Source organism: Pezoporus wallicus, unplaced genomic scaffold (genome assembly GCF_028554395.1).
Source record: "Pezoporus wallicus isolate ANWC-B61680 ecotype Strahan unplaced genomic scaffold, APGP_CSIRO_Pwel_v1 contig_8705, whole genome shotgun sequence".
Lineage (NCBI taxonomy): Eukaryota > Metazoa > Chordata > Aves > Psittaciformes > Psittacidae > Pezoporus > Pezoporus wallicus.
The window spans coordinates 2262977-2286544 of NW_026638439.1; the positions used below are offsets into that span (position 1 = coordinate 2262977).

Genomic DNA, 23568 nt, shown 5'->3' on the forward strand with positions numbered 1-23568 from the left:
TAGTGCTGAGAAAGCTCTGACGTTGAGGGAAGCAGAGAAAGGACAGCCCTCAGCATATTGACAGTGTCATCTGGCAGCCTTTAACAGCCCTTTTCATGTTGCGTGTCTGGAAGGTCCTTTTTGTCTGTCATTGTGCTGGGTGTTGCGTGAACATTTGAAGGCAAAGACAAAAGGGTTAGGGTTATGTTTATGTTAGTGCTTGTTTCAAGAAACACATCTGAGGTTTAAGCACAAATTTTGTATGAGAACTGGATTTTGGAGCTCCTCTTCCTGCTTCCCTCCCAACAAGCCAAACAACACAGCCCTGCAATAAAGGGAGGAAGAAAAAAATGGGAATACTGATAAAAATAGGCTTGGGCTTGGCTTTTTGTAGCAACGTAATCCAGAGCATTCTCACTATGGGCCCCAAACTTGCTGCCCTTTCTTGGAAGGAATAGGACTTCACAGTGTTTCTGTTCTGGTATCATAACAGCAATAGATGTGTGTATTTGCTCTGGAATTAATGCTTACTGTGGTGCTTCCCTGTATGGACCAACTCTCTCCAGCATTTATCCACTGACTTCGTTTGTTTCTTGCTTTTTCTGTTTATTGTGCAGTGGAATTGCCTGTATTCTTCCATGTGCCTCAAAAATACGTTAATTTAATTCGTTCATTTAATTCCTGTATAAAATGCAATGAAGACACGATTGACTAAACCTGATATGGTTGATGCTGAGGAAGTAGAAAATATCTTAGTTTGAATTTGTTGGTAGCGTTTTTGTGAATTTGTTTAATTCCATGACATGAGTGGTTTGTTTTGGAAAGCAAATACCCTCATACTTTCTTACCTGGTTATTGTTGGAGGTGGAAGTAGACAAAGCTTGAGTATGCCTTATGACAAATGTTCAGGCACATGACTTTAATTTACTTACTGCAGCCAAATCTGTGAAGTGATTTGTACTTACCAAGACACTCAGACTCAGTGTGAGGTTCCTAATCTGCTTGTTCAACTGTGTTTTTCAGCTTCCAGACCGATTTAAGTTTGCTCCAGAGATGGAAGGATATATAGAGGCATTCCTGAGCAGCTGTGATGACTCGGAGAGGCAGCTGGCAGTGATGATTGGCTTCTCTACTCTCACCAATCAAGGCAATCCAGTATTCTCCAGCTCGTCCAGAGTAGTGAGACACCTGCAGCCACTGGTGTTGCAAAAATATGTTGACTGGCTCAAAGACATGTTCCTCAGACCAGACTTTGACTGTTGCTTAGACTTCTCCAGTAACCGGCAAAAACAGAACAAGGAAAATGCAAACATGTGAGTATGAGGATGATGCACCTTCTTCTTTCTGTTTTGTGGTTAGAATAGCTACCTGTGTGTGTGAAGTCTGCTTTGGACAGATAATGTTGTTCACTGAATATCCACTGTGGTGCTGTGGGTGCTGGGTTACTTGCAGGGGCTTTTTTCAGAGAAGGTAAGCTGCTACAATATGTCTGTGTGTGATTTGTGCTGTTATAACCTCACTCTCCTTACTCCTGCCTCAGCTGGGTAAATAGACTCTTTGACATAGTAAAAAGCAAACTTGGGAAGACGATTTCTTCTGTACCTGTTGCTTTCGCACCATATAACTGTCCTCTTTAGGGTAAAGCCTCTCTTTGAAAGTCACCTCTTGCTGCAGTGGCCTGGGGTTTGTGTTTACTTTGCGATAGTATTCAAACTACTGACTATAACCACTTCCTTCTTAAAAGAGCACAACATAAGATTGCTCGATTAAGAAAATGGATCATCCACCGACTTGCTAACCTCATTGAAAGTACAGTGAAAAAAGAAGAGAGCCTTGTGATGGACATTTCCAGGTGAGAGTGATTTAAAGACTTAATGCCACAGGTGTTTTGAATATGTCTTCTTAGCTCTACAGCAATATTTCAGGTGAGCTGGCCCCATGGCATTAGGCAAATTTAGTGGTGGAAATACTCTGTCACATAAATCATTTAGGAGGCTGTGTTTTCAAAATAGCTTCTGGGAACTTGGACAAATTATTGTCGTAAATAGTTCAGGCTTTTAAAATCACCTTAATCCTGTTTGTTTTGAGTAAATGTTAGGTTCCTGTCTGCCTAGAGTGCTTGCAGAGATCACTTGTAACTTTGCATCGGATCTCAATAAGTATCTGTCAGTTTAAAAGCCTTGGAGCATATGACCCAGAAGTCTGAGTATTGTTTTGTGTGGACTCAAGTGCAGGCACTTTTGTGAAGTCTTGAGCATTCTTCCCTCTTCTTTACTTTGTGTACCTTTAGGAAAGGATTTTACTGTAAAGAGTGACTTTCTTCAGTGCTTGAACATCCTTGAATAAAAATGTGACTATGTGACGTTCCTTGTTTTGCACACGTGAGTTGGTTTTGCTTTGTTATGACTCTTAATTTTGTTCTTGTTTCTGTTCATTCTAGGTTTTGCTTCTTCCATGCTTTCTTTGAGGCTAAGAAAAAGACTTCCCAAATAAATGAGGCAAATGTTCTTCCAGCAGAGCCCCTAGATGAACAGGCTCATTCAGTGGCAGAAAACTACTTCTTTGGGTAAGGAATTTCCTTGCATGTTTTATGCTGGAAATTTCTCTTTTTTTTCTGAGGATAAGATCAGCCTGCGAATAACAGGGCAAGAGTTTTGGGATTGTGAGCTGGAATTGGAGCATTTGTTTGATTTCAGGACTAGGGAATGTTTTTTTTTTTTTAAGGAGATCCTAAATGGATTTCCTAAAGATACTTAAGTTTTGTCCAATTAAAATGTAATTTTGCATAGCAAACCTGCATTGAGTATGTGTGTGATAATCAGGTAGGTGTAGAGCTGAGGTCAAACTGCTTTTTCTTATTAATTACCATTGCCTCTGTTGCAAGGTAGAAGTGGAAGGACCCAAGAGGGAGGTGATGGGGTCATGTGAATTGCTGTTGGGTTTCTGTCTGCTCTGAATGAAAGCTGCTAATGGCTCTGCAGTCCTCCCTGTACTAAGGGAGATGGAGTTGGTATAATAGATGCTTCTGCATCAGTACAGGAAAAGCAGAAGACATGGTTGGACACAGAATGAAACAACTGAGAATAATAGCATCATTTGGGACACCAAGGCAATGAACTGTGCGTTACTGTGCTTGGATACATGTGTGGGCTGAAGGTTAGGCCCTATGAATCTGAGTTGCAGTGAGTGACCAGAGCTCTGGGATGAGATTGCTCTACTGGTGGGCATTGTTTTGGAAAGTGTGAGGCAGCCATCTGATTCCAATGGCAGGAACATGCTGAGTGGTTTTCTTTGCAGGTTACTTCAGACTTTAAACACCATGACTGTTTTGGGGGATACAGAAAAGGCTGCAGCCTTGAGAGAGAAACACATCCATGGTGTGACTGCAGATGGGAAGCTCTGGATCTTTCTCCTTGTTGAATATGCCAATGAGCTGCTCTCCAGTGAACATGTCAAAGCTGTGAAGCCTTTTACCAAGGAACAGAGGAATGCCTGGGAGAGGTGAGAGGCTTGGAAAGCTGGGTGCTGGGTTGATTGGATGAGGAACCTGGAAAAGCCATAGTCTTAGTCTCTTTTTGGACCATTGTATTCTCTTCTATTGTTCTGGCTGCTGTAATAGAGCCATTTCACAGGCAGTGGCAGTTCTCTTCTCTTTGAGTATCCTGCAGATGTGGCTGGGTTTCAGGATGCCTTTCTGTTGCTCGTCACACTGCTCCTTTCTTCCTGTTCCTTCTGTGTATTTAACTATCTGCGGGTGGCCATGTCCTGTTTCTGCTCATAGTCCCTCTCCCAGACATGACTGTAACTCTGCTTATTTTCTCCTAATAATATCTCTACTAACTTCTCAGTGACTCTTTTCTGGTGCTCTTTTCTGAGCTTGATTTTCCATAAAGGAAAACAAAAGATCTGTTTCTTGGCTGTAGTATTAGGAATCTAACCTGTCCCCAACTGCAGGGTTTTTTCTAAGCATCATCACATAATGAGGTGGTGTTGTTGGGTTAAGACTGGGTGCTATATATGTGTCCAATTTCAGTAAATTAAATCTTAAGTACAGAAAATGGTACTATAGGTTTGGTCATGTTTTTAGTCTGATAATAAGAAAGGATTTGCTGTTACGATTGTGGGAGATTCAGAGGGATTTCTTTCTTCAGAACACTTCAGTCTGTGAAGAAGCTGCAGAAGCAAAATAAATCAGATAGTGCTAAAGTCGTTGCTTTCCAACAACTTCTGCTTTTAATGGCTATTCATCTTTTCAAGGTAAGACCTCTGAAGCATGTTTGAGTGGTGTAAAATGTGCTGATAGCAGAGCTTTCTGAACACTGAGCTTGAGTTTCTTTGTGATCAGGGATCCAGTCTTTCACAGCCTTTGCCTTCTGCAGATGAGCAACTGGCAGCTAATAAACTGTGATTCTTAACACTGACTGTAGACATCAACTTACAGGTGAAAAGCTTGAGCTGAACATTATTTTTCCCTTTGATTTGCTGCTCAGTGGAGCAAGTTTTACTTAGCTTCATATTTTGTTCTGCAAAGGGGTTATAGTAGCTGTTTTTAATATCTGTACCTGTTTAAACGGGTCCTTAGATTTGGCATATATTGCTTCTGTTGCTGTTGGTAGTGGGTAATTCAGAAGAGAGTGTTTGCTGTCTTCTTGTGATCAAACAGAATCAGTCTGAAACAATGGATGTTCTGAGCGACCTTCTGAACTGCACAGAGAGGGCATTCAGCAAAGAACCTAAGAAGAAAAAGACTGGTGAGTCCTTCCTGCCAAAAGAGATGGAGCGGGATTGTTAATAGTGTCAAAAGACAGGAGATGGCAGTTCTGCATTAGTGAAGCACTCTTGACTGCATCAGTTCTGGTTTGATCCATTTATCCCCAGGAGAATCCTCTCTCCTTCGTTCTCTTTCCTTGTCTTTCTAAATCTCTTCTCCTGCTTCAGCTCTCTACCCTCATTCTCAGTGGGTTGTGTTCCTGTGTGTCTCATAAAGGACAGGTGAGCTTCAGAGCTGGCCATTGTTCAGATGAGCAGTGTCCAGCGGAGTTCACTCTTTTTGAGTCCTTGTTCTGTATTGGCCAAGAGCTTGACTGAAGTGGTGGTACCTCCCTGGGCACAGCTGTAGGCTCTCCTAACAGCTGCCAGGCCTGGAGCTTGGTTCTTTCAGAGCTCAAGTTCTGGGCAAACAAAATGGGTCCTGTGTGTAGATATGGCCTGTTTGCTGGCTTAGTGAGTCCTTGCTTAGGGCCTGTGGAGTTAGGATGGGACTTGACTAGGAAGGAACTTGGTCCTTTTGACTCCCTCTTTCACTGTGGTCTTGCACTCTTTAAATCTTCATGTAAATTTGAGGTTGCTCTCAAAAGAAAAGCTGTAATTGGTTTGGTTGTATGTACATCAGGATTCCCAAACTTTTGCATTAATGGACCAGTTTCAAATGTCAGCAATTTTCATGGTCTGCTGTGACTCCATATTTCATTGACAGCTCTATAAAATGTATATACTTTTCCTTACTAGCTGCTGGTCACTTTAGTGTGGTTGTGTGATTTGCAGATTTGCTGATCTATGTAATGATTTAATGGATTCATATCTGGTAAGGCTTTGCAATGGCCTAAAGACAATTTCAGGCAGGTTTCTCCTACAGTTGGTGGCCTTACAGTACATCTACAACCTTTAGCTTCACACTTGGCTGTTTCTGGTCTGTGCTGCTGAATGACTACTTCTGACAGTCAGCTAGAAGGTCTTTTTTTCATGGATGAATTTCTCTGTAGTCCTTACTGATGTGCCAGTGCAGTGATTTTACCCCTTCCTGACATTGTTTGTTCCTGCGCAGACAACACAGAGCCAGGATGGGTCGAGGTGATGGTGGAAATCCTTCTCTCCCTCCTTGCCCAACCAAGCCTACTCATACGTCGGATTTCCAAGAGCGTGTTTGTACGGATATGCCCTAATCTGACCAAGAGGGGCTTGCAGCTGATCCTGGATGTAAGTGAGGCATTAGCAGGGCATTGTACCATTTCCCTGTCTTTTCCCTAACGGATATAGAAGCATGTCTCTAGTTTGGGATTAAATGAAAGCCTCCTTGATTTAAAAGATGTCTAACAGCCTGTTGCTGAGTTTTAAATGTACCTTACAGAGAGCTGTTTATTGGTTTTGTTTTTAATGGAGCCTGGGATCTGACTCTAAGTCATATTCTTTGGTAGTTTGAGGCTGAAGAAATTCCTGGGTCACTTTATATAGCTGGTAGTTTTTATGTGCGAGTATAAATGGCAACAACTTCTTTCCTCTGGAAAGGCTAAGCATAGTGGTGCTAGAAATAAGTGACACTGAAAATCTGAATGTGTCATAGCACTGAATAAAGTGCTGTGTTCTGGGAGAGTAGTACGTGGTTTGCAAAGATGTGCTGTCAGGTACTTTATGAGATGAACCTAATACTTCATTTGTCACAATTAAACTGTGTGTCACCAACCTCTTCAGTTTTCTTCACCTTTTTTGTTACTTATAGAAGGAACTTAGCAAACATGATATTATAAGCCAGAAAATTGAATGCCCTTACTATTTCATTATTCAACTGGCTGGCTTACTGTCTGTTGTACACAAGAAGTGTGTGCTTACACAATACTGAAAAACCCTCATGTCCCTCTTTTTTGCAGGTTCTTGACCCATACCAAGAGCAAAATGAAGAAAGTGCTGTTGTTGTGATGGAAGAATCAGACAAAAAGATCAAATCTGCACAGGACACGGTAATTGTTGTGCCACTGCCAGTGACAAAAACTCTTCAGACTGTCACTGTTTAATCTTTGTCCTGATTATATCTTTATATTATTTATATTTATATTTACATCTCTATATTATATAGGCTGGATTATATCTGTCTAGAGTAAGATTGTTATTGCTGTATTAAGATATATTTTTGAAGTGTAGCATACAAATGGCCTGTTGGAAGTGCATGTTTCTTAGACTTTTGGCCTTGAAGGACAGTGCTGTTGTAGATATGGCTGTTTGAATACTTGACTTTCTGAGAAGAAATGAGAGGCTCAGAAAGTTGGGGCTGTTCAGCCTGGAGAAGAGGAGCTGCGTGGAGACTTCATAGCAGCCTTCGAGTATCTGAAGGGAGCTACAAGGAGGTTGGAGATGGACTCTTCATCAGGGACTGTAGAGTTAGGACAAGGGGGAATGGGTTCAAACATAAACAGGTGAAGTTCAGGTTAGATACAAGGAGGAAGTTTTTACCTGTGAGGATGGTGGGGCCTTGGAACAGATTGCCTAGAGAAGTGTTAAGTGCTCCATCCCTGGCAGTGTTCAAGGCCAGGTTGGACAGAGCCTTGGGTGACATGGTCTATTGGAAGGTGTCTCTGCCATGGGAGGGGATTGGAACTGGATGATCTTAAGGTCCTTTCAAACCCAAACCGTTCTTTGGTTTGGTGGCTGCAGTCTGAAATTAGCACAGGCCTCTCCTTTTTGCAGCCACAAACTGAATCATTGCTGTGATGTGCAGCCATCTGAATTCAAGATCTCAGGTTTTCAGCACTGGAGAGATTCAAGTCCCAAAGCATTACAAGTGTTAGCAGAAAGGAAAGTCACATGGAGGCTGTAACTTCAGATGTTCCTTGGAAGCTTCTTTTTGGTACTCATTTAATATGACTGATAACTCTGTATTTTGTTCTGCTTTTAGCTCTTGTGAAGTCTTGGCATCTCATTAACTGGGGTGTCTTCCCTTGACTCTGAGAGCTGCAAGCAGGGCAGTGGGGTGAGGGGAGGCTTGAGTTTGTATTTCTGAACAGTGATACACCTGATAATTGAGTAGGGCTTGTAAAGAATGGTGGGCTCAGGAGATGAACTTTTCTTCCTCAGGATGAGGAAGAAAATGAGGACTCTTCAGGTGAAGGTGACTCTGAGAGTGACAGTGGAGATGAGGAAAAGAATGAAGAAGTTGATGATGATTTTCGCAGTCAGCTGATGAATGTTCTCCAAGCAGGGAATGCATTGGTACGTTTTCACTGCCTGACTTGATACAGATACCAGGAGGTTTGGGGTGGTGAAGATGATCTAATAATACACACATCTTATCTGAGCCCATGCAGTGACAACCCTGGCAGTCATCTTTGTATGGCATTTGAAGCAGGAGGTTAGGATCTTCAAAGCAAGCTTTGGGAATAAGTAATTTGTTCTTTTATTTATTGTTAGTAAGTCTTGAGTGCTTTAGCTGGTCTGGTCTATCATGGGACAGCTTGTACTGCTGCCTGTAATAAGCGAGACTGATGTGGACTAAAGCACTTGAGATGCTGTTACATGTTGTCTGTGTTATTTGGCCTATGTGGAGGCCAAATCCCAGTAGGCCACTCTGGAGACTTCCTGTAGCAGTGCTAGTGTGGCTTAATAATTCGTCCAAAGAATCATTGCTGTTGCTACATATACAGCAACATATTAACCTCTTCAGTGAAGGAACAACAGCACAGAGGAGTCGGTGTCAAAGCCTCAGCCTCTTCCCTCTCCTGATCCTCTCTCTAGCTCTACCTGTTAGTACTGTGCAGCCAGGAGTACCTGATAGGAAATACAAACTAGATTACTCATGGGTCTGAAAATGTATTTCCTCTCCCCATACTGTTATTCTGGGTCTAGAGATAGCTACCTCTCTACTGCAGTCTGGTCTTGTCTGCAGTTCTCTCCGTGCTGTCTTTTGGAAGTACTTGAGGTGTCATGTTGTTGTTTTTGCATTCTAAACCAAAAAGGCAGCAGAAGAGAGTGATGAAGAGCTGGATGATGAGGCTATGATGGCTCTTGACACGAACATCTCAGCCCTTTTTGCGGAGCAGCAGAAACGGGTCCAGGCAAAGAAGGATGAGAAAGACAGGATTCGGAAAGAGAAAATCCTACGGAGGGATTACAAGATCAAGGTGGGAGATACGTGTTTGGTCTGAAGACTTCTGGCTTACTAGCACATTAGTTGAAGCCTACTGCATACCATTGGCTACTTAACACTGAAAAGCTTGGACATGCATGTGTGTGATAAGCTTCTTGAGGTTGGGGCTGGATTGTTCTGTCTTTGTACAGCGTGTGGCACAGTGATATTGCAGTCAGTGACTGGGACATCACAGGCCTGCTTGAAAACAGAAAACAGGACTGTGCTTTCAGGAAGTGAACTGTGGTTTGCATTTGCTGATTGGAAATGCTTCAGTTTATTAGATCATTTCCTATGTCTACCCAAAGGTACGTGCCTGTCAGTTGATGTGCCTTAGTGTGACATGCATAAAATCCCTCTGGTAGTTTTGCAGTGTAAGCTTTTTTTGGCTTGTTATGCTAGTAAAATCAGGAGGATTATGGTTAACACCCGATTGTTTGTGGCTGTAATACTGACTTCAGGCCACCTGGTGTCAGCATGGACTGTCAATATTTGGGCATCCAGGGACAGTTCCAGCTGCTCGTGTAGAAACGTGGTGTCAGATGGGCTAAGATGAAGGCTGAACGGGGTAGCAAGCCACTGGCTTTACTACATTTTCATTCTGATGCTTTGCTATAAAAGGCTGATTTTATGCTAATGCACTGTTTGGGGCAGCAGTGGAGCCTGCAGGGATGAGAGCTATCGGTCAGTGGTGCTGATAGAGATCTACGATGAGTTACAGTGGTTGCAGGTCTGGCCAGGTGGCAGTTATTCACATAACTGCTGTTTCTAAGTGGTGTCACTGTACAATATAAGACTGAAGTCAACAGACTGCCTTTGATCTTTTATATTTTTAATTTTCAGTTTCTCATGCCCTAACAGTACAAGTGATAGCAGGTGTACAAATTGCAGTTGCAAATAGTTCAGTTTCTCCAGTCTGAAAGAACTGCTCTGGGTAGATCTATCATGTTTCCCTGTCTGCATTAGTTCTTATGTCAGTAATTGTGTGTTTTCAGGTACTGGATCTGATTGAAGCATTCCTGACTAAGCAGTCAGAGAATCCCTTGGTGTTTGACATCATTGAGCCCCTGCTTCGGGTGATTGAGCAGTGCATGAGCACAGACTCTGACAAGCAGGAGGTTGACTTCCTCAAGAAAACAGCCAATATCTTCAGGTAAGTGTCCTCAGTTTTCCACTTAACAGGTAATAGCTTTTGATAGACACCAGTGGTGTTGGTTGAATCTCAGAAGTTGTCTTTCTGAGACTGAAGACAATTACTATACTTACAGATTGTGTAGCACCATACATGTGCACAATGCTTAGTCATAACCTGCAGGCAAGATAGTAGGATTTGAGTTTTCTAGTCTAAGGGACTTCAAGTGTCAAACCTATTTGCAGATGGAAACCTCAGGAGCAAACACTGGTATTGCAGGCATGGTGCCATGTCACTGCATTATCTCCACAGGTCTCTGATCTCCAAGTCAGACCATGCAACACCTCCCTAGTGTTACAGAGTTGCTGCTGTGGCTGGAATGAAGCTCCCAACAAGTTTCAGGCAGAGTGGAAGTTCTCTGTTCATGGCCAGAAGTGAGGCATGATACAAGATAGACAAAGACATAATGCCTGGTGTGTGTCAAGATGTGTCTTCTGTACGCCACTCCCTGACATCCCCAGTGCTGCTCTATAGCATTTTCAGTGCTGCTCTCTACTCTGTTGAGAAGCAGTTCTGCAGTAACAGCGTTTGAGGAAGCCAATCCCCTTTATGAGCTCTGGAGAAGAGTTGACTCTCTTGCCTAAATAGGTGCTAGAAGGCAGAGCGGTAAATCTCACCCTTCTTGCCACAGCAGTGATTGCCTCTTTTGCTGCCAACAGCTAGCACTATTTCTGTTAATGTATCACCCTGAGCCCAGTGATAAGGTTTCGTAGCCATCTGTTCCCCAGAGCTCCTTCTGTAGGTAATAGCTTTGGGTTTGGTTTTAATGCTCTTCAGGAACTCCCTGTGCCGAATGAAGCAGTACTGCAAGAGAGTAGATGTCCTGCAAGAGGATTTGCACGCTTTTGTGGAGAGGCTTGTGAAGAAAGCCTGCAAACACACTGACTCCTCAGTGGCTCTCTATTATTTCAGGTGAGTGTACACTCAGTGCTGTGGGCTGACTGTAAGCAGGCATAATATTGCATGTTAAAGCAGTTCAGAGAAGCAAGAGACTTCAAGTCTAGGTGCCAGCATCTGTGTCTTACATGAGGACTAGTCAGTCATCCTGGCAGTCTGAAGCATTTTCAAACAGATGTCCATTGTTTTGGTGATCATCTTCAGTGGGCTCTGTGATGCAGAAATAGTCTGGTACAGCTTTGCTAATAGTGATGGGAAGTGCTTCCTTGAGGCTTCATCGGGGAGCAATGAATTGTGTGTGTACGGATGAGAGGAATTTATAGTCTGCAGTGATTGTTTTGTAAATACAGTGCTTTACTGTCTTAGTGATAGCACAATGAGGACAATAATGATTACGATTCTTGGACCTACCAGTACTCACTCCTTTGCTGCTGAATACAGGTGAATTAGGGTAAGCCATGTGTGTATTTGTTAGGAAACATGAGTCTTGCTGTTTCCTGGTGTAAATGGGAGTGCCATTTACTGGTTAGGCTCTCTTGTGACTTGCAGGCAGTTTCAGGAGGACTTTCATACTCCATATGGAATTTCTCAACACAACTGAGTATGCAGTGGATACCATGTTGCATGGTCAACCCTCAGTGTCACTGGGCAGTGTTGGCTCTGCAGCACACTGGGCTTGTGGCTGTGCAGGAACCACGGTACTTCCTGGTATTGCAGGGCTGGCTGTGTGTGCTGCACAGCTCCCTGACAGCTTCCTGGCAGTGGCAGTCCTGAGTGGAGCTGTGCCTTTTTCTCACAAGCAGCAGGCTCTCTGCATACTCTCTCAGTTGATATATCCGAGTTCTCCAGGCACACAGCAGTCTGGGCTGGGACGGCTGCAATGCAGCACTGCCTGAGCTGTGCAGGCTTGGGAATGCAAACATCCTCAAGCACTACTTGTCAAAAACGTGAGTTTGAAGAACTCAGGCTGACAGTGGTGATGTCTGACTGTGGTGACAGATAATGAAATGATGCAGCCTCCTAAGATTTGTTTGTCTTTAGGTCTGGCAAGAATGGGTTAGATAGAGACAAGAGGCCCTGTCAGGCAATGTAACCCTCCTAGGTACAGGATAAACTGCCTGCATCATAGAATCATAGAATAGTTAGGGTTGGAAAGGATCTTAAGATCATCTAGTTCCAACCCCTCTGCCGTGGGCTTCTGCCCTCAGGTGGCTTTGCACAGTTGACACTGGTAACTGCTGTGTTCTTTCCTTTTCTTTTTTAGTGCCTCGTTATACCTGCTCAAAGTGTTGAAAGGAAACACACCTGATAAGTCATCAGCTACCCCTCTGCCAGAGAAACAGAACAGCACCATCCCACAGGCTTCTCAGGTCAGACTGCAGCTGCTCTTGGGGCAGTGGGGTTTACCAGTAAAGTTGCATTATCCCATTTCACTGAGTGGACTTTGCTTGCTCTGTCTCCTGTTCTGTGGCCTGCAGATGCCTGTCTACATGATTTGTTTTTCATGAAGCTGTTAAATTCCCCATCCCCTTCTGGCCCATCCCCTCCTGTCTTTGCAGTGCCTGCTTGCCACAGCCACCAGGGGCTGCTGGTGTACAGTGGTTAACTGGAGAAGCCCGATGTATAGTTAAGCTGCTCTACTGGCTGATTTGCTATTTCATATTAATCTCCTGGCACTCAGAGTTCTTTTCTGGGAGGATGCTGAGGAGCAGGGAGGTACAGGACAGTGGTGGATGAGAGTGAGGTTTGGGCTGAGTTGTCTCAGGGTGAAGCAAATGTGGAGCAGCCCTCATTTCAGTGATGGTTGTTTGCAGGGAGACTTTCCATCTGGTTGTTCTTTAGGTGTCTATTGTGGAGCTTTCCTCTAGGTCCTCTTTCACCTGCTGTGTCTGCTGAATTCCACGGATGTCTGAATGTGGTGACCCTATGTATTGGGCAGCTTAGTCCGGTTAACTCCACTAGAAATTTAGCAAGTAGTGTTTCACCAGCCAGCTGATACTTGTCTCTGAACCTCTCAAATTGTGTTCAGGAATTAGTGCCTTAATCCTGTTGACATTTTGTGGGGGAGGAAAATAAACAGGGCCACCTCATGTCAAGGGAGGGCCTGGAAATTACAAGCACAGAGCTATTATTAGCAGCTGAAAAGACAGCCAGTGTTTCTAAGGCTTAGTGAGAGACTGAGAGTGTTAATCCAAGCGGCTTTTATTCTGTGCTGGGCCTTTCTGGAAAGAAAAGCAAAGTGGGAGATCTGTGGGAATTATAAACAACATACTTGATGTTGAGGCGAGAGTGAGACATGCTTCATAGCATCCTTGTGCAGCTTCCAGGGAAGGCTATTGCTCCTGTGGGAATAGAGCTGTGGTCTTGACCAGCCAAGGGCACAGCCAGCAGCCAAAGCGAGTTGTTGGTTTGGGGGAAGTGACATGGTTCAGTTTGTATGATGCTGCTGGTGCTGACTTGGTGTTGAGGCCAGGAAGCTTTTGCAGTGGGGAACCAGAGACAAGGGTGTCATGTGTTTCCAGTGGGTAGTGCTTTGTGAGCATAATCTGGAGCTTTTCAGTAGCAGGAGAGTAGAACTAGAGCAGACCCTATGATGCAGTGGCTAAGTGTGTGACTACAGAAGATTTTTACAATAAACATCTGCATGGGAGGAGGAATCGTTTTTCGTCCCCTGCAGATGTGTGTGTCAAATAAATGCAAAGCACAGACACTTGGCTGGGAAACTGAGGACAGATATTTCAGGATCCATTTCCTCTGTCCACTCTAGCCTGTGTTCAGCTGCAGTAGGCCTGGGAATTTGACTTGAGAATGGGACACAACACTAACATGGGTTTAACTTGCTATGGGGCCATGGAAAAATTGCTTGGGCAGAGGTTAGGAAAAGGTCCATCCACTATTGTGAAGATTACAGCTTTGACTCCCAAAATTCAATGCTTCCCTGCTAAGAGGAGAACAGTAAGGAATGTTGGGATGCTGTGCTCCATGCCTCCCTCTCCATTCATCCTTGTGTTGTTTACATCCATAGTGTCTGTGCAGGTCTTGGCTGGGTGCTGTATGTCTGGTTCCTTGTTCCCCACCAGGGGGGGATACTGGAGCATTTACAGTGTTCTAGGCTAGCTGGATCCCTCATCAGAGCTAGGGCTCGTCTGCTGGGTACCCAGAAAACCTGGCCATAGCTGTTAAGTGTGTGTAGATCTGGGTATCTATATACACTGGTATCTGAAGATTCTGATAACTCTGTATAGCTGGCAATGCCATGTGCACAGCACAGCTGCTGTGGGGTAGGCTTTGAGTGCTCTGTAAACCTTCTGTGTTAGACTTGCCCCCCCCAAACTTAGAAGTACAGCCCCCACACTACATGCAGTGTTTGTAGGCTTACTAGAAAGCTGTGCTGCCCTTCACTAACGTGGTCATGTGGCCATCAGTACTTGGGTGAACATGTTTGGGGCCCATTTTGTTGCTTCTTTCTGGTTCTAAATGTTGTATCCCATGGGCCTGTATCATGTAAACTACCCAAGAACATGTGGTTGTTGGAAAAACCTGTGTGCATTGATAGAAATGAATTTTTTTCATTGTTAGTGATTCATCCTTGTGTTTCACTGGAAATGTTTCTTGTTCTGCTTTTTCCCCTATAGCTTTTAAGCACAGGTTGTTTGGATATGGAGAGAGTGACTGCAGTTTATCAGCAAGCACTAACACAATTCCTGACTAAACGGAACAGTGCCCTTACAAGCTCCATGTTCCATGATCTCTTCACACGCTTCCCGGTGAGTGTTGCTGACTGCATGGTATGTTCCGCTGGCTCCCAAGTCCAGTTGTAACTCATGGGGAAGTAGGGAGAGAAACTTGCCTGCTTTATTTGTGGGCTTTTAAAACTGCTGTCAGGTTTCCTAGATCTTCCCCTGCTGTTAGTACTGTATGTTTTGATAGCAACATTGCAGAAGACCAGGATCTCATTGGGCTGGAATACTGCGTGGAGAACGTAGATGAACGGAGGTCTGCTCTTTAAATACAGCCTGAGAAGCTTTGATTTTTCTTTTTCTACCAGCATTCAGGACAGTGGGATGAGCAAGGTTTACATGAGGCTGGACACACTATTGCTGATCCAAGCCAAGATTCTCTCAGCCTTCTTGGTCACCTGGGCACAAGATGGCTTATTTTCAGCCAGCTGTTGACCACCCTCCCCAGGTCCTTTTCTGCCAGGCAGCTTTCGAGCCTCTCTTCTCCAAGCCTGTGGTGATCCATGGGGTTGTTGTGATAAACAGATGAACACTTGTTGTCATCTGCAAACTTACTGAGGGTGCACTTGATCCCCTCTTCCACATCATTGCATCTCCTTTATAAAACAAAGGTAACAATATACACAAACCCTGGCCTGTTTAAAGCTAGGGTTTGCCCACTTGCTAGAGCTTTCTATTCTTTTAGTAGGCTTTCCTCCACCCTCCCCAAAGAAACTATTTCACGTGGTGTGGTTGGAATAACCATCTGCACAAGATATCAGTGAACTGTTCAGCAAACTTCTGTCCCTGCCTTGTCAGAGCCAGCCCTTCCAATGCCTGTTAGGTGGTATTAGTGGTATTCCAGTAAGGTATTTACAGTCCAGATGCTTTCTCATTTCTTGTGCCCCTGAATTTGGGAGTATTTTGTCTGTAAGTGTAGAAATTTGGTGGATTAGACCAGAACAGAGGTTCATCAAGCTTTGCTGACAATTATTACTCCTCTAGAAAGGTTGGTTTGATCAAGAGTTGCAGCAGGGCACAACTTTAAAGTGACTGGAGGTCTGCAGGGAGGCCTTCCTCCTGACTGTTGTTTCTGGCCCTGTTAGCAGGTGGGTTCAGATCTTTCTCCAGGCTCTGATGTTCTGCAGTCTAACTCAGCATATTCTCCTTTGCCCCCGAGACTGTTCCTCTGTGCAAAGTGAGCTGCCTGTGTACAGGAAAATGCAGTCTTGAATCCAGAATCAGGCAGAACACAGGAGGTGAAATCTTTGCCTGATAGTTCTGAGTTAAGAGTTTTGCTGCTGATTTTGTTGTGTTCAGGATTTCACTCGGGGCTGGTGTGAGCAAAGCTGTTAATTTTCAAATAAGCTGTTGCTGATCTCTGGGCACTTTCGTTTCTTGTGGCATTTAATTCTCACTCAGGAAGCTGTGTAAAATACAGGCTGTTTTGCTTGAACACCAAACCTGTCCGCCAGCAAACCACTAATAAGAGATTGGGTCTTTCGTTACAGATCATGTGTAAGCCATTAGTAGATACTCTTGTCAAGTCTATCACAGCGGGAGCCAGGCAACATCAGCAGGTAAGAAGGAACGCAAACAAACAAAGCTGTATTAAACAGTCAATTGGAGAAGTCAATCACAGCAGCTCAGGTGATGCTTAATATGCTTAATGCTGCCTTTAGGGCTGCCCAATTTTGAGAAGTGGGCTTCCTAGGGGGAGAGCTTTTGCAAATACTGTCTTACTGCTTCAGGTGTGTGGCTGAAGTTGTGGAAATAGGTTATAGATGTGCAGTCGCAGGGGTTCTTTGGTAGCACCTCCTTTAAAACCTGCCTGCAGCTTTCAGGGTTGAGGCCTGATTGATAGGAGGTTTGCCTTCAGTTACTTATTCTTTGATTACTTTCTTATTGGTAGGATGTTCCCCTGTATTAATGTAGTGTGTCATGCTCCTTGCCTCCTAATGCTAACTGAGGGTTAGCTTCTGGAATCTGTTCTGCTCCTTGCAAGCTGTCCTGCACTTTCTAGGGCATGTGCTTCTGTGTCTAGTTTAAAACACCTGTACTATAGATCCGATTTGTGATGGTTGAGTGCATGTGCCTGACTAACACAGAGTTAGTGGAGCCTTATCAATAAAACATTGCAGGGTGAGTGCACAGCTCACTGTTGCATGAGCAGGGAATGAGGCCTGTCTGGGTTTTCACTGCAGTGGGGGAACCTTCCACGCAGTTAATAACCAAAAGCCCTCTGGGCCAGTAGCACTGTGCTCAGACTTTCCCACCCCCCAGCTGTAACATGCATCTGTCCCCTGCAGAAATGCATCCTAGGTTGACCTTTCAGTTTCATAAATAGCTGGTTTATTGTTTCTGAGCATTGGAGGGAATGTGAAGGGTTAGGTGTGTGTTTGCTGTAGGGCTGCTTTATACTGTCAGTGTAAATTGCATTTCAGGGTCGTTTACCCAACAGGAATGGCTCTGATTTAGAGAAAAGAGTGAATTAAGCTATTTTTATGTTCAGTGGCTAGAAATAAGGATGCATTACAGAAATAACAAACAAATTAATTTTAAAGCACATACTTGAACCTATCCTCAAGAGACCAGAGCAGCATCCCAAGCAGGCAGCTTCATTATGTGGCTGTCTTTGCTTCCCCACAGGGAATAGCATTGTCCTTCTTTCAGGGCTTCCAGTTATCTCTTCAAGCTTTGTTTCCAGAGTGTGCTTATCTGTGGATGGGAAGAGTAGGGGAGGATGTGCAGTGTACTGTGTGTGGGAGACTGGGTAGAGAACATGGATATATGCTGCTATACAGACAAAGGCAGCATGGCACAATAAGCTGTGTAAAGCCTGTGGAGTTCGGGTTTGCAGCTTTGTATGTTTTGCACACTGCTTTCTTCTCAGGAATTCTGTCTTCACCTCATCAAATATCCAATTTTGCAGGTTTTCAGTTAAATATTCCCACTGGTTTTCAATGCAAATGTGCTTTGGTGGTATCTTAGAGGGTAGAGGCAAACTTGGTGGGTGTATGTGGCAAAGTCATATTTTGTATGAAGTAGGGGGATAACTTCTTTGGAGTCTCTGCAGCTCCTGACAGCCTCTGGGGGAGTCAGGTGGAGAGGCTGGGCCACGAAAAGGGCTGTCCTAATTCAGAATCCTGAAGGCACCAAGGTCTGATACCTTCCCTTTGGCCAGCCCCTATAGTTAAGAGGCAAGTGGGGTAGTCTCCCATTTTCAGCTCTGAATAGTGGCTTCTAATCATTAAACTAGCTTAATCCCAGAGACATGAGGCTTAATTCCCCTTCTAACACTCCTGTTATTAATGCTGATTGTTTTGGCTGTGCCTCCTGTGTTGATGTGAGCAGCTAATCCCACTGTGATTTTTGACTTCTTGGCTCTGCTGATCCCTTTGGCAGGGAGTCCCCAGGGCCATGCTCTGCATGGGAAGGTGGAGGCTCACAGCTCTGGCCACGTGCCTTGTGTTGGCCTGGTAATGAGCCCTGGGGCTCTGGCCCACCAATGCTGGTGGCCACTATCCCAACTGGCCTGGATGAGGCCCTTTCCATGGAGGCAGGAGAAGCAGATTCGCCTTCAGGTTAGGCTTTTAGTCAGTTTTGAACTAAAGGAAAAGTGGTTCATGAGGAGAATGTAAGGGGGGAGGATATTCCCTCCTTACCTTAATACCTGGGTGTTTGTGAGAGTAGCTTGGAGGGGTCTGCTCCAACTTTCAGCCAACTGGTCCCTGCTATACATGTCCAGCTCTTACTGCTCTTGCTGGGGTCTCTAGTGTAAAGTCAGCCTTGATCTCTAAGTGATTGCACTGAACTAGCCTGTTGAGGTGATTCGTTTCCCTGTGTGCTCTGTAAGCCACGGCGTGTAGAGCAAGACCTGCACCTGCCTGGGCTCTGGTCAGGAAGCAGCAAACCTCAACTGTATGTGAGATGTTCCTGTGCCTTGTGTTGTGAGCTGCTGCAGGTCTGCTGAACTTAATTTCTGGGCAGTTGTAACTGAGAGAGCATCCTCAAGGAAGTGCAGGAGCTGTTCAAATGCTGCTCAGCTGGCTTGGGGAGGAGCAGTCTGGCCTTTCCAACCCCAGCCCTTTGTCCTGATCCTGGGGACCTCACTGTCTGTCTGGTGCCCAAGTGTCCATGCAGTTATGTCAGAAAATGGGCATGAGGATGGTTTGCCTGAAAAGTTGCCCTCCCCTTGCGCACATTCATCTTTCCCTACCTTTCTCCCTTTTGCTGTGCTACAACAATGAATTTTGATGAATTCATTGGTCTTGTTCATGGCACAGAAACAGTTCAGGGGCAGGGGTGGCTGGGTGAAAGCTCAGATTTATCTCACCATATGGCAGTGCTCATTTAACATGAAATTATGGCTCCTGTGAAGTGAGTACGAGAATGCTGGAAAGCAGTTTGTCAGTGTGGAGTGTTGGCTGTGGCTGATGACTTGGACAACTGGGTCTTGCAAATGCTGCAGCCTTTCTGTACCTCCTGTTTCAGTCACCTCTGAAGCCCAGAGATCATTTGACCCTCAGCAGCAGTGTTGCATCTGTAAAGACAAAGGTGTTTGTGGTCATGGAATGGGTGTTGCATGCCTTTCTGTTAGGTGCATTTCTTTTGGCCTTTGTGATTGCTGTCGAGAGAGGTCTTCTGGAGATACCCAAAGGCAGGTGTAGCAGAGGGTGTCTCTTGATTTAAAGCTTAGTAGAAAAGAAGGAAGCATTAGTACAAAACTTTAGGTAGTGTGACAGACGTCACTTCAGCCCTGTTTCTCTGACACTGTTCCTACATGTCTAAAGCAGTGGTAGGTTTGTTCACCTCCATATTGAAGTCATCTGTGAGATAAAACGAGCAGCACATTGAGGGGTGAAAGTTCTTAAGGCAGTTTTAAACCTGGCTCACAGTGGTTGGGTTGGTAGCAGTAAGCTCAACCTGTATAACAAGTTTTAGACTGGAAAGGTGAATTTGCAATGGTCTTATTGAGACTGAACTTGAAACTGAAGCTTGTACATGAGGCCAAGTTCTGTTCCTGTGGTGTTACTCCTGGAGTGTGGATGCCTGCAGGAAACAGTAATGCAGGAGTTTCCCTGGAAGAGGAAAGAGCTGGAGAGGTTGATGTCATTTGTGAGAAAGAACAAAGGGCAAGGGATGCTTGACCAGGGAAGGGGGTTGTCATCCCGCCCACTTAGTGCCTTTTTAAACATATACATCAGAAAGATGCAAATGAAGATCTGTGTGACAATGGGTCTGCAAAATCACCTTGTTTCAGGCAGCTCATGCATCTGAGCTGGACTTCTCCCCTTTGGTGAGACCACACTGATTGCAGGACACTGAATCATCTGCTGCCAGTTCAAATGCACTGTGACTCTGGCAGCGGGTGCTTTGGATGCTCAGCGTTACCTGTTGGCTGGCCTATTTTTCACACTCTACATTGTAGTGTGGAGCTAAAGACAACTGCTGTCCCAGTGGTGCCTGTGTGCAAGTCAAAATGCTTCAGGCTTGGAAAGAATGAAAACACTGATGCTTGGATGTCTTTTATTGAACTGAGAAGTCTGGTGGGTTTTGCTGTGGTGTTTGTTTTGTTTTTTCTTTTTGTTACTACAGCAGCAGTTGGGATCTATTTCCTAAACTCCTGTTGCTCCTTGCTTTCCCATGTGTCTAAGTTAAACCAATTTACAACTTGAAGCTGCACTGCGTTCTCAGAATTTGGCGTGCCTCGTGTGTGTGGTGTGTTGCACTGTTGTCCACTGTAGAAAGAAGTGAATAGTAACGGTATGAAATGACTAGATTGTAAGCAGCCACTGTGAAGCTTCTCAGGAGGACTTTTAGTGTGTGGGAAGTGCTACAAGTTACAGTAAAAGAAAGAAGGTGGTACAGAATGAATTTTTGGGGTAGTCTAATCCAGCTTAATGGATGCAGTTACAGTAACTATGACCTTGTAGGTGCTGTATCGGCCAGCAGGAGTATCAACAGTGGTAGGAAAATGGGAGCAGTGCGCACATCACAATCTCTTTGTACATCCAGGTGGATTTGATAGCTTTCCCTTACCAACAAAGTGCTTACACCTGAGTAAAGTGTAGGTAACATTTCTAGACTTCAGTACCTACATGCATACCAGCATACGTATGTGTGCTCTAAGTAGCTTAGGTACAAATGACAGGTAGGGATATAGTCTTCAGTGGTAAGACTGGTATGGGAAAATGACAAGTCATCAAAAAATGGAGCTTGTGTTACACGTTTGAGCTGACCTGGTGCTGATGAACTGTGTTAAGCTTCTGGCACAGATGATCCCGTTGGCAGTGCACAGCCTTGCAGTTAGCCAAGCAGAATGTGTGTGGTGCTAATGGGGAGGGAGGCTTGTGCTGGTTTGTTGACTAAGGACGTTGCTGTCGGTCTGATGTCTTCCACAAGCACTAAACACATTCTCTTAAATTCTCTTTAGAGAAAAAAGATGGTGTGAGCTTGTTCTTGCTTCCTCCTTTTTTAATGCAGTTTGATCTTACTACTGCAGGTGTTTTCTAGGAGACTTTGACCTTCAGATTACTTCCTTGTGCCTTGTTTCAGTGGGTGCAGCGTTGCTTTTTCAATATGCAGAAAAGGTTTGGGTTTTTGGCTTGTGCTGATGGAGTGTAAACCAGGGATCAAGGTGTGTTTACTTTAATGATTGTTGCATGACTCAGCCACATACCAGAACCCTCCTGAGCCTCAGGTGAGGAATGTCTTCCTGGTTTATTTTTAGCAGCATCAGTATGATGAGCATAGCTACAGTAACATCTAGTTCTGTGATTGTGTAGTCTTGGGCTGTGTCTCCGATGCTGTTACAGCACAAACCTGTTGGTGGTGTGTTGTTAATTGTGGTGAGGTTCTTATGGCGTTTCCAGCCCTTCTCCCCCATTTTCATAGATGCTGGGTCTGCCAGAGGACTGGCTGAGTCTGTGAACTAATGCTTCTACCCTAATTTCTACCTTAAAGCCTTACTCTGTTAGTCTGAGGATCAGGTGAAGAAGGAGAATGTGTGGCTGTTTGCACTGCAGTACCCAGGCTTACTGCTGATGCAGGCTTCTGCAGGCATGTCCATATTCTAAGTGCCAGCTCTGGACTGGAAACAGGCTGGATCGTGGCCTTTCTGGAAGCCTGGAGTGGAACAACCAGGCTTTCCCCTGAGAATTGGACCTTGTTGAGCAGCAGTACTGAAAACAGCTTGGAAAGGAAGACTAGCAAATGAAACATCCACTGCTACCAGGAGTGTTGTCCCCATCTCGCTTGTATTGGCAGGCAGACCACTTATAGTCTGTAACTTTTTCCTAGGGTTTCCACAAACGATTTGATACCTGTCTCTTGTCCTTCTCCTCAGGGAAATGCACTAGGAGTGTACGTTTCAGTGCAATTGCTGAGAGCCTTTGCAATTACTTTTGCACTGTGGTCAGTTTGAATACATTTACATGTAAAACTGCATTGATTGAGGATGTTGCAGTAGCTGGGAGCATAATGGTGCTATATTTGTCCATCAAGTGAGTTTATCTTCTGTGATTTGGCTAGAACTCTGCAAAGCTGATGTAAGTGCAGAGCTGTCATGAAACTCATAAAAGTCATTTTACTGAGTGTGGAGATGAGAATGGGCACTGAGACAGTTCAAAATGTCATCTTCTGTCACTTAGATTCATTAATATTTCAAAATGTGTTTTTATAAAGCAGTCTGTGACAAGGAACCCTTTAAGATGTATCTACTAGAGGGTGTATTTTAGGTAAGTTGCTAATTAATCTTGGTGCTTTGGCAGTCTCCCCAAGGGGATCAAACATATATAGACATCATTTTACAGAACTGAAGCAGTTCTGTGCCAGAGCTGCCATCACCAGAAGAGTAAGATTTCATCCCAAAGTCCTGCCAAAGAGGTCTTGGCTGTTTGACAGTTATCTTTCTGAACTGTTTATGTTCTGTGTAAATAACTAAGTTAAAAAGTAATTAAAGTTTAGTACAGCAATAATAATAAAAGCACTGCAATGTGTCAGAAGCCAGCACCCCTCTTTGTGTACGTTGGGCAGTTCCTCGTGCTGGGTAGATGAATGGATCATTGCATTAATGCACAATGCCTTGCCTGCATTCTCACAGGTGGTTTCCAGCAGGTGGTGTAGGAATATTGTTATGGAATATTTTGTGTAAGCAAAATTACTAATAATGAAGCAAAATAAACCTCCCCAGATAAGTATCAGCACCAGTTCAGTTCTTCCTTCTTTGCATCAGCAATGAGACTTGGGCTGCTGGTGCTAGCAAGGCAATAGGCCATGTCTGAAAGGTACCATTCCTCAAAGCATCTTCCATCCTTTTGGCAGAGGTAGGGCACACTGCTCCTGTGTTGCCCATAAAGGTGTCACTAGGAGGAAGGCTTGTCCCAGGGTCTGGTTGAGACAGCCAGATCTTCAGAGGGTGTGACTCACCAGCAGTGACAGCTTCTTGTGCAGTATGGTCTTGCAGTGGCTCTTACCTTTAAGCTTTGTCCTTTTTGTCTTCTGTTCATTATGCATTCTCTGTTCAATGAAGAGAATCCAATTGCAGCTGGAAAATGTTATGTCAGAATGACATGCTTTGGCTCCAGTCAGTGTCCTGCTCCTGTTCCTGTTTTTGTTTTGTGTAAGGAGATGGTCAAGGAGACCCTGTGTTTTGCAAGGTAAAGCTGATCTGTGGGTGGGCTCTTGGGACGTTTTTGTGCTATTTCATCGTAAGCTGGCAAAGCCCTGTGACATGAACTAGCTCTAGGTATGTAAACTGTCCCTCTGAAGTCGAAGAGGAAGCAGTTGAATGCTTAAGTGCTTTGCTGGGTCAAGGCCAGAGTGCTCTACGTTTTTGTGTACAGATTTTGAATTCATAGACCTTGAGGATGGTTGTGAATGTGGAT

The 23568-nt window shown here is 44.4% G+C and overlaps 1 protein-coding gene and 1 long non-coding RNA gene across 2 annotated transcripts in view; one reads left to right on the forward strand and one right to left on the reverse strand.

Moving 5' to 3' along the window:
* The window catches only part of MYBBP1A (MYB binding protein 1a), a 57949-nt gene that overhangs the window by 5816 nt on the left and 28565 nt on the right, over positions 1–23568 (forward strand). The window contains exons 9-23 of the mRNA XM_057410722.1: positions 1003–1292; positions 1724–1831; positions 2420–2545; positions 3277–3480; positions 4131–4236; positions 4643–4730; positions 5804–5955; positions 6624–6713; positions 7825–7959; positions 8703–8867; positions 9868–10025; positions 10842–10976; positions 12226–12331; positions 14597–14728; positions 16192–16260. Coding sequence (XP_057266705.1) covers positions 1003–1292; positions 1724–1831; positions 2420–2545; positions 3277–3480; positions 4131–4236; positions 4643–4730; positions 5804–5955; positions 6624–6713; positions 7825–7959; positions 8703–8867; positions 9868–10025; positions 10842–10976; positions 12226–12331; positions 14597–14728; positions 16192–16260 — 2064 coding nt within the window. The remainder of the gene's footprint in view (positions 1–1002; positions 1293–1723; positions 1832–2419; positions 2546–3276; positions 3481–4130; positions 4237–4642; positions 4731–5803; positions 5956–6623; positions 6714–7824; positions 7960–8702; positions 8868–9867; positions 10026–10841; positions 10977–12225; positions 12332–14596; positions 14729–16191; positions 16261–23568) is intronic.
* Positions 15280–18468, reverse strand: LOC130599907 (uncharacterized). The gene is made up of 3 exons (XR_008972320.1): positions 18346–18468; positions 17252–17398; positions 15280–15887 (listed from the first exon to the last, which is right to left on the reverse strand). It is a non-coding gene; the product is annotated as an uncharacterized LOC130599907 (long non-coding RNA).